A 10444-nucleotide genomic window follows, 5' to 3' on the forward strand; every position below is an offset into this window, starting at 1 on the left:
TTGTGGTTTACTTTTTGGGTATGAAGAGCTGGTTCGTCTAAGCTTCTGGTTCTCTCTTTTGATTTTATATTTTCATGGCCGGCTTGATTTTGTTTTCAGGAGTTCCGCGGTGGCCCAATTCCAATGTGGGTCAGAAGTTTTCAGACTTTCTCCTTAGGTCTGGAATCTTCTAAGAATGATTTTGGCCTCAGGAACTTGCGTGTTGGACTGACCTGAGATCCTGGCCGTGGCCGCGCCACGCAGGCATGCAAAGGCAGATGGGGTGGGAAGAAGCCCCAAGATTTCCCAGGGAGTGGATTGAGTAGCTGGATTGTACTTGATGCAAAGGATCAGGGAAAGGAAAGGTAAGCCTCGGAGCCCCAGAAAGTGGCTGTCAGCCCCAGCAAGAGGCTGCAGGTGTTGCAGAACCAGGGAAGTAGAGGGAGGTGAGGGCGGGGCCAGGTCTAGAAGCGGTGCTCCTGGGGCCCAAGAAAGGCGTTCAGTTGGTCTGGGTGAGAAGGATCAGGGAGCAGTATTGGTTCCCCAGGTGTCTGGGGCCCCAAGACTAGGAATGGCGCAGGTCCCTAACTGGGAGTAGGGAACAGCCGGGGAGATGGAAGGGTGAATGTGGCTTGGGGATTCAAGGCGCAGAGGGCTGCGCTATAGACTTACCCCAAGAGGGCTGAGGATAGGACTGCAGGCTAGAAGAGTTAGCAGGTGGTGCAGGTCCCTGGACTCAGAGAGAGGTGAGGGCGGGGCCAGGACCAGAAGTGGTGCTCCTGGGGCCAAGAAAGGCACTCAGTTGGTCTGGGTGAGAAGGATCAGGAAGCAGTATTGGGTCCCCAGGTGTCTTGGGCCCCAAGACTAGGAATGGCGCAGGTCCCTAACTGGGAGTAGTGAACAGCGGGGGAGATGGAAGGGTGAATGTGGCTTGGGGATTCAAGGCGCAGAGGGCTGCGCTATAGACTTACCCCAAGAGGGCTTAGGATAGGACTGCCAGACGTAACTACTTTTTATTTTGTGGTATGAAAGCACCTGTAGTGGGAAAGAGAAGCTGGAAATTTAGCCACAAGTATTCTGTGATGGGAAGTTCAGCCACAGAGAAAAAGACCAATCAAGAAGTTCATCTGGGTGCCTCACCTTCTCCAGTCAGTCTCCCCTGAATGCAGAGAGTACTCAATTTGATGATCTTTCTCTTTGTTGCTTTGTTTTTTCTTGGGTGTCTCACCCTTAGGGGACACTGTTCTGCTCAGGATTCTCTCAGTTAGGAACTCCAACTGGTTACCTTAAAGGGGCTTCCTCAGTTTATTTCTGCTAAATATCTGTAAGCCACTGATTTGATGATGTTACCTTTCTTCTATTATTTCTTCTTTTACTTGGAATCTTCATCTGGGCAAACACTCTGCTCTGCTCAGGACTCTACTGGGAACACTAGCTGACACCCTTAATAGGGTTTTCTCATTGCTCCTCCTGGATGTTTCGAGTGTTCAGTTTAAGAATGTTTTGAGAGAGAAGGAGAGAGAGAGAGAGAGAGAGAGAGAGAGAGAGAGAGAGATTAAACTCAGTAATTCAAAACCAAATGTATGACTATGTTAGTTCACTTTCTGAACCATATAAAATATACACCCGCTTTTGAAGTTAACTATAATCATTTGATATCAGAGTAAGAAATGTGACTTTATGATCCATTAATAAACATTTTTTGCCAACATTAAGTGAATAAATTATTTAGGTGGCAAGAGAATTAAAAATGTTATCATTGTATGAACAAAATAAAAGTATTTAGGGTTCATCAGAGTGGTTTCATATATGTGAGAATGTTAAAGTTATTGATCTCATTCTATTATCCAAACGTTCTTTACCCATTTACTTTCAGAACCTGAATAGTAATAAAGATGAATGAATTATACATTAAATTAGTTCTGAATAAAAGAAATCAAACTCATGCCTGAAGTTGGTCTCCAAAATAAAATATCTTAAAGCATTTCTGTTTTTTTTTTTTTTTTAACTTGGTGCACATCATTGCTTCTTTCCTTTTTTGTACTGTTTTCTGTTGTAGATGGAAGCAAGCTATGAAGGCAGTCTGAGTTCTTGAATCCTTTGGTGATAAGTGCACCTAAGCATCTCCTGGCACTTCCATGTAGATCAGTCTTTCAGTTATCAGACAACCTGGCATGTGTTCCTGGCAAAGAAGAAATAAAGTCCTCAAAGCAAATTCATTTAGTTCAGTAACCATTAACTGATCATTTTTGTACTTGTAACAGAATAGAAGTTGCTATGAGAGGTTTCAAGGGACCTAGAAAATTCAATCAGAAAAGGTGGGGAAGGCTTAATGAAGAAAACTATTTGTCTAAAGTCAAGATAAACTAGTTTAGCTAGAAATGAAGTATATAGTGGGAATCATTTCTTCCGAGTGCTTCATAACAAACTCTGGCTGATAATTGAAATTAACAAGACCACAGGAAAAGAAATGTGTAAAAGCTTAAATTCAAAGAGAGCATATCATGCCAATGAGCAACAAGTGTCACAAAATGCAACAAATAATAATAAAAGGTTTGTTGCAAATGGAAAAAGCCATTTAACATATTTACTTCATGTAGGCATGCACGTTTGTACTTAAACAAATTTAACGTCAGATTTCTAAACCATTTAGATTTATACACGTAGGAAATTGTTACTAAATTGTGCATTTTGAAGTGAAGTGATGTAACATGAGAAATAGGAGCAAAATTAATAAGAATTAAATCACTCCATGCCAAATAATATAATAGATGTTACATATTTCACTAGTACCTTTAACACAGGAAAAATATAATGAATCCCTTCAAAACAAGAATCAAAATACAATTTGAAAATTTTTCATGAAATAGATCATAGGTTCTAAAAGACTGACCTATCCTGATGCTGTAATTCATGGTGCCATATGAATATAAATCTGAAAGTGTTACAATTTACTCATGTGCAATTGCTAGCTTTTCAGCTTCTCTGAAGGTATTCCCTGAAATATGAAAGACATTACTTGGTAGAATGCTTTGACACTACTTTGAGAATGAAAAATATTTGAGAAAACAAGCTGTTCTTTCTTTCAGTTCATGTACCATAACTGTGTTTGTATTATTATTGTCATTGTTTTTCAGCTCCTCTGACTGATAAGCCACCCAAGCTTCTATACCCAGTGGAAAGTAAACTGACAATTCAGGAGACTCAACTGGGTGAGTAACTCTTTAATTCTAGTCAATGCACTTTCCCCCCAATATATTCTAATAGTTTAAAAAAGCCTAAATTATAGCCATGCTATAATCTGACCTATAAACTCTATTTCCGGAAATATGTCCTACACAACCAAACTGGATATTTAATATTTAAATGATTGTTAAGAAATAAGATAAGATGACTATTTTTATGATTCCATTATTGTCCCATGATATAATGAATTAGTGTTAAAGCAGAAAATATAGAAATATTTAACATATAATATCCCTTAATACACTAAAATACAGTTTTTGAAATTGAGGAAAAGGTGCAAATTCATCGAAACAAATGTCAACATTATGATAAGTACCTCTGTATAACAGGTAATCCAGATCTGAGGTGTATCTTAGTGGTAGACTATTTACTTAACTTGTGAAAGGCCTTAAGGTTGCTCTACAGCATTGTATATTGCTCTTTTGTAAGTATAATACTGAATTCTCAAGAGTGATCATGTTTTCATACACCTTTCAATAAGTTCTAAGAGTATGCATTTCTAAGGAGTTGGGTAAAACTTTAAACATGATCGGCCAAGACGAAAGGAGTTTATGGTAGAAGTTAATTCTAATGAATATACCAGAAATGAAATGGATATTATGCTAACTATGTTTTGCATAATACATTACCAAAATATGAGCAATTGCCTCTGATTGAGAGCTTGTACATTTAGATATGAGGTCATAGACAAAATACACTTCACTATAAATATTAGATTAAAAATTATAATGGCAATATATTTATTTATTTTTTTATGTGTATGCGTGTATTGCCTGCATGTAAGTGTACCCGTGTTGTGCAATTCCCACGGAGGTCAGAAGAGGCTGTCGGATCCTCTGGGACTGGAGTTATGGACAGTTGTTAGCTGCCATGTGGGTGCTGGGATTCGAATCTGGGTCTTCTGCAAGAACAACCAGTGTTCTTAGCCACTGAGCCATCTCTCCAGCCCATATATTTATTTTGGAGGAATTATAGAATTTTGGTCTGAATTAGGAATATTCAGTTATATACCATTTCAGAAACTTCTCTAAAAAACACATACAATACTTTGTATTATAGTCTCTTATCCTTCATTTCAAATATTTTAGTCACATAAGTAGATTGACAGACAGATACACAACAAATTTCTGTAGAAATTTATTTGCTTTTAATGGTTTTACTAATAAAAAACATATTTACTAGATTAAAAAAATCAAACATATTCTAACAATACATTCATATTGTTAAGGGACTTTCAAGAATGAAAATGCATTTAATTCTTACAACTAAAAAGAACCAAGAGTTCATCTTTTCAGGTATTAATGCTACTAATCTTTCCTAAGTGTGAATTTGGATGCGTATCGTGCATCGGTTTTCTAAACAAAGATTGCCGATATGACGGACATTTATTAATAACATAAATATGTTATACTGCAAAAGATGTGATACTGGTCTGGAAATCTATGGCTTTCTAACACTAGCAATGTTTATGCTTACTAGCTTTGAAGTATAATGAAATACAGGTTTTATACAGGTATGGATGTGAATACAGTACTCTGATATTGAATGTGAGCCTTTTCACTCAATATTAAGTAGTATCATTGTTATTTTGAGATGGAAGACTAGATAGCAATAGAATAATTTCATACAAAAACAACAAAATATACTAAAATCATATCTATCTCTTTGCTCATGTTATTGTATGTTTTCTCTACTATAATTTACTACAATTTTAGAAATACTTCTTGAAATATAAATTCTCATGAATGTCCACGCCACCTTACAATAACTTCTAGGAACAAGTTACATAAAAGTCTTGAACCAAGAAGGAGAGTTTATGGTATTGGTTAGAGGTAAAGAACATAGCAAATGAAATCCTTAATTGTTTTATTGAATGTATTTTCCAGGTAACATAATTAGTAGCAATTTATGGTTAATGCTTTCCCATTTGTTTTTGGTATTATTCATAATTTGGAATGAATCAAATTGGTCTTTACCTCTTACATTTTATAAAATGGAGCAGTTTGTAAAGGTGCTTTTCTTAAGATTACGTTTTCTTAAATGGAGTCATAAAATATAACCACATCAAATTGACATGAAAAGGTCCTATGCAAAGTGGTAAGTGATACATTTGTCTATGCATTCATTTAAAGAAAGACTCCAATAACAGCGAGCCCCATTATTGTCACTGAGCAAAGACAGGTGAATTTTCTTTAACTGCCAATTGAAATAAAAATATCAATCTGGAATTTGATTATGTTATACAATGTTTGTTTTTGTATTATTTTCTAATTCCAATTTCCAGTGCATAATCATGCACTAAATAGAGTAATACTACCCTAAACCCTTGGCTATTTGAGTGACTGTTTATTTGATAAAACTATCTTGCTGCTGTTGCTAATGGGTGAAAAAGAGACCAAAAGTCATATGCATGGTGCATTCTTGTGTTCTCAGCATTTAGGAGATGGAAGCAGAAGGTCTGTGAAATCTAGGCACTTCTGGACTACATAGTACGTTCCAGGTATCTTGGGCAAGTTGAGACCCTGACTGAAAAATATATAGATATATATATACATATGTGAAAATAGAAATGAGTATCAAAGAAAGACTCAAGATGCCTAAAAAACATTTGCTTTCTAAAATTTATACTTTTATTTATTTAAAGATTTGAATTTTGCCCTTTGTAGATTAGAAAAAACTGTCACTCCCAACAGACTAGACATCTGACTTTCAAATCCTAAGAAAAAGGGTTTCACTGAAGAGTCATTAAGTGGTAGTAAGAGAGTGGATAGCCTGCATCAGTGATGAGAGACTGATAAGGGGTGTCTCCTCTTAAAAGAAGCTGTGGAATCTCCACGAATACTTCATTAGCCGTGAATTCAGAGCTCAGTCTCAAATTATTTCTAAACTGAAAGTTGACCTTTCCTCAGGTCAATTGTTAACAATTCTGTAGCCACAGCTGGCCTGGAACTCAATATGAAGACCAGGCTGGCCTTGATCGCCTCTCAAGTACTGGGATTAAAAGCGTGTGCTACCACGCCTGGCTTTGATGATCAAAGTTTAATATGTTTGCTGAAATACATACACAACCAATCAGCTCTGGTAGCTATAATTTTTAACTTTTCTACAAATAATAAAAAATGTAATAATAAACATGTGCTGGGGAGAGAGAACTCAGTGGATACAAGGTCTCGCTGAGCAAGCACGACATTCAGGTTTGAAATCCTCAGTGCTCACATAAAAAACAAGGTGTGGCTATGTACGGGCCAGTAACTGCAGTGCTATCCAAGGGCTATGAAGCAGACAGAGGAAGATGATTGGGCCTTGATGGAAGCCAGCTTATCTCCATGTTCAATGAGAGTCCATGTCTCAGGGGAACAAGGCAAAAGTGATAGAGCAGGGCACCTGATAGCCTCCTCTGGCCTCCGCACAAAATAGCATGGGCTCTAGCAATCACACACACACACACACACACACACACACACACACACACACACATGCATGCAAAATGGCACACAGAGAATACAACAATAATAATAACAATAATAATAATCTTTAAAAAACTACAAGATTCATAGGTTTTCCCTTCACACTCACTTCTCGGTGCTATGCACTGGGCATGCCTGCCTTTTCTTTTCTATATCCTCTCTGCCTTGTTCTAAGTTCTTCATCTTCTTAAACTGGAAGTGTCTGATACTGATTATTGAAACTATTTCACCACAGAAACCAAAGGCACTCACGACCAAAATACTTGGAGAAAATAATGTAATGATAAGCAAATTCATATAAAATATGTAAAATGAATTTGAATTGTAATCAATATGTGGCGTCGGCTCTACTTCATGTGGCATCTGTATGCTATTTCTACAAGTGAAAAAAAAAATCATTGTCTCTTTTAAATAACTCAGACACCAGCTTTTAAATAACTCAGACTCCAACTTTCTTGGGCAAAAAGCTCAGAAGTCATACTGTGAAACTCTGAAGGTCAATTCTCGAGGTAAACCTGACTGGGTTCCTTCAGTCTGTTGTTAGGCCAAGGAATCAAAAGATTGGCACAGTTGACTTGCTGAACTTGGGCTGTGTCATTCAGAGATCTGCTATACCTGTGTTGCCAAGAACCCACTTTCAGAAGCTTTCAGAACAAAGTATAGCTTATTCTATTGCTACCAAACGTTCAATGAGTAGAAATCTACCTTAGCACTGACCTATTATGACACATTATATGTACAACTCAAATATTACTACTACAAAAGGCCTACATCTCCAATTTTTCTACAACATAATGTAGTGGGGACCCAGAGCTGTAGAATCCTCCAAGGAGTGCTTTGAATTCCCCAGATGTTACTATCTAGAAGAAAGTGCTTAACAATATAAAAACTTAGATTTGTGCATAAATCTGGGTAAATGGACACAGACACGCACACATACACACACACATTTTTATAACTTTAGTTTATTGAACTACAGGCTAATTTTTTAAATGTCACACCAAAAAATAGTTGGTGTTGCGTGCAATATTTAAAATTTTACGTAAATTCATCAAAAGTGGTCAAACACTACATAGAACATCCAGGTTGATGTTTCTGTAGGAAAATTCCTTGCCGTGGAAATTACATATTAATTTATTATGTTGTTAAAGGAATTAACTGTTGAAATATATTCTACTTCTATGTTTTATAAATTGTAGATATGTTAATAAATATATATGGCTTATGGAATGTATTTCAAGCACATAATAGAGATTTGAATGCAATGAAACCTTGTAAAAATTATCTTAGTGCAAAGTATTTTGTAATGCTGGATCCCTAGGTAGATATTTTCATAGCTGTTATTGTCTTGAAATAAAGCATAACTTTATGAAATTTTAGTACTTTATTGTGACACACATGTGGGAAACGTTTCTTTTCCAGAGTTAGGGAATATTTAATATCAGTGCTTCAGAAACAAAATCATTCAGGTATTAAATTTGGTATCCAGATCTGAAAAGGGCATAAGATGCTGTTGTGTCTAAAAATTCTTTGTTGCTAAGTTGTGCAAGTGATGCCAATGTGACCTTCCTTCCCACACATAGTAGCATTTCCACATCAAAGCATTGAAGGAATTCTATAGTCACTGTTTCCAAATGGCATAAAGAGCTTTTCTGATCAAAGCTGATAACAATACAAATAACTATTTAGGTGGCAATTTGGTGGTCACATCAAATCATTTGAGCAAAATCATTGCCATCATCATCTACTATTATTGTTTTTGCTAATGATGCTGCTGCCGATATTGTTCTAAATAGGAAGCAGTGCCTCTGAGTTTGTTTCATTATGTCATAGAGACAATCCAACTCTGCTGCTTACTACTGTGAATGCAGTGAGCACCAAGTGTTTTTGATGGCTGCTGGGGAAGGAAATTCACTTTTCTATATAAATGCAGCCTATAGTAGATTCCCACGACCCAGAGAATTTCCAGACGTTCATCTGTAGATGAGTAGTATTAAGACTTGATGTATAAAAATATAAATAGTAAACAAATCAATATAAAGGGAGGACATGAATCTGGGACATTTGATGGTGGATGCTGGTGGGGGAAGGTGGTGGAGCAGATAAGAGGTGGTTATGTTCAAGACACATTGTATACATGTAACATTTTTGAAAAATAAATAAAATTTAAAAAATAGATACTATGAAAATAGTACCTCTGAAGAATCAGTATAACTATGTAATCAGATAATGGAAGAAAAATATTAGTGCATTGTCTCACAAATTTTAAGCAGTCAATAGATGTTTGCTTTTAGAAATTGAAATATGTTAATGTTATAGAGTTCTAAAGTGCATTCTGAATTCCAATGTTTATCTGATCAGGGCATAGAATGTCATACTATAGCAACGTTTATAAGCTTCATTACAGGATCAGTAATATTTCAGAGGATTAATTCCCATCTCCCTTCTAAGAACCCAACATGTATAATAATTCTTATATTTAAATAAGGCTATAGTTTTAATTTTGATTTTATTTTTCTAAATTAGCACAGCTGTTGAGAAAGGGATAATAAGTACTTTAAAAGAAAGGAAATTAATGGCCCTTGTGCCACAAACTTTGTAAATGACCATCAAGATGAAAGTAAAAATATTTACTAATTACCTTTTCTCAGAAAAGGAAACTTGGGTACATTTCTTAAGATTAAGTACACGGAGAGTAATTTTATTAAAAGCAATAACATCAAGCCACTCTGCCTGTCAAATTCATGATAAGGTTTTGGTGCTAGACATACCCATTTTATTGAATAATACTGCTTTTCCTGTTCTGGACTCTCTCTAAATCATTCTTAATGACTAAAGCTTACTAGCACATGTGACTGCTGTCCATTAAAATAGAGACTATAAAAAGACACATCATTTCAAGTTTGAATATACTCATCCATAAATTTCCTCTTGAATTTTGGCTAAATATGTGAGAACTCTTAAATTATATGCAGGCGTTCGGTGAAAAATAACCTGTGCTTGAATGTAATTATAGTAAAAGTTACCAGCATTTTATGGTTTAATGTTAAAACACTTAGCATTCCAGTCAAATCTTACGCTACCAACTAAGTATGTTCCTGCAGATTTGTGGGTAAATGCAATCATCATAATTTCAGAGAAGGGCCCTCCCTTTATTTTTGATTGATTTCTAATTAGCAGTGTCTTAACATGTCAACTTTAACAGCCTCTGTCCCCCAGTCTCTTTTAAGCAGCTAATGATCATGGAAAGATTTATAGTCACAAGAGAAATATGCTATTTAAAGCTACTCTGTGGTGAATAATTTTATATAAGAACAGTTTTGTAATTGAATAATTATGCTCATAACTTTTCTCTGTGGTAATGCAGATTTTTACATTTTCATTAAAAGAGGTTCACGGATTTAAAACTGCAAGTGCAATTGCTAACTGCAATTGACATACATCAATGCATTATCTCCAATGATTTCCTCCAGTCTGTGAATAGGAAAACATTGAGACTTTCTATCTCCTCATAGGAAGTAATAAATTTTATTCATTTTCAGCCTCATAATCAATGATAATTCATTTTAACATAATTCTTGGAAAATTGGTATGATAGACTATTTCAATAATGACAATATACCTCAGGTTTAGATATGACAAAATACACTATGTTTATGAGAGATATGTTTGAAGGTCATCCTTGCCTCAGTTTCTTTAAAATATATATTGACAGATTACGCCTAATGCAGTTCATTATCCATAATAATAAT

General features: G+C 35.6%; 1 protein-coding gene across 1 annotated transcript in view; it reads left to right on the forward strand.

Moving 5' to 3' along the window:
- The window catches only part of Il1rapl1 (interleukin 1 receptor accessory protein like 1), a 1446478-nt gene that overhangs the window by 1114607 nt on the left and 321427 nt on the right, over nt 1–10444 (forward strand). The window contains exon 6 of the mRNA XM_008822725.3: nt 3117–3191. Within this exon, the coding sequence (XP_008820947.1) occupies nt 3117–3191 (75 nt within the window). The remainder of the gene's footprint in view (nt 1–3116; nt 3192–10444) is intronic.

This window comes from Nannospalax galili, unplaced genomic scaffold (assembly GCF_000622305.1).
Source record: "Nannospalax galili isolate Female #2095 unplaced genomic scaffold, S.galili_v1.0 scaffold7, whole genome shotgun sequence".
Taxonomy (NCBI): Eukaryota; Metazoa; Chordata; class Mammalia; order Rodentia; family Spalacidae; genus Nannospalax; species Nannospalax galili.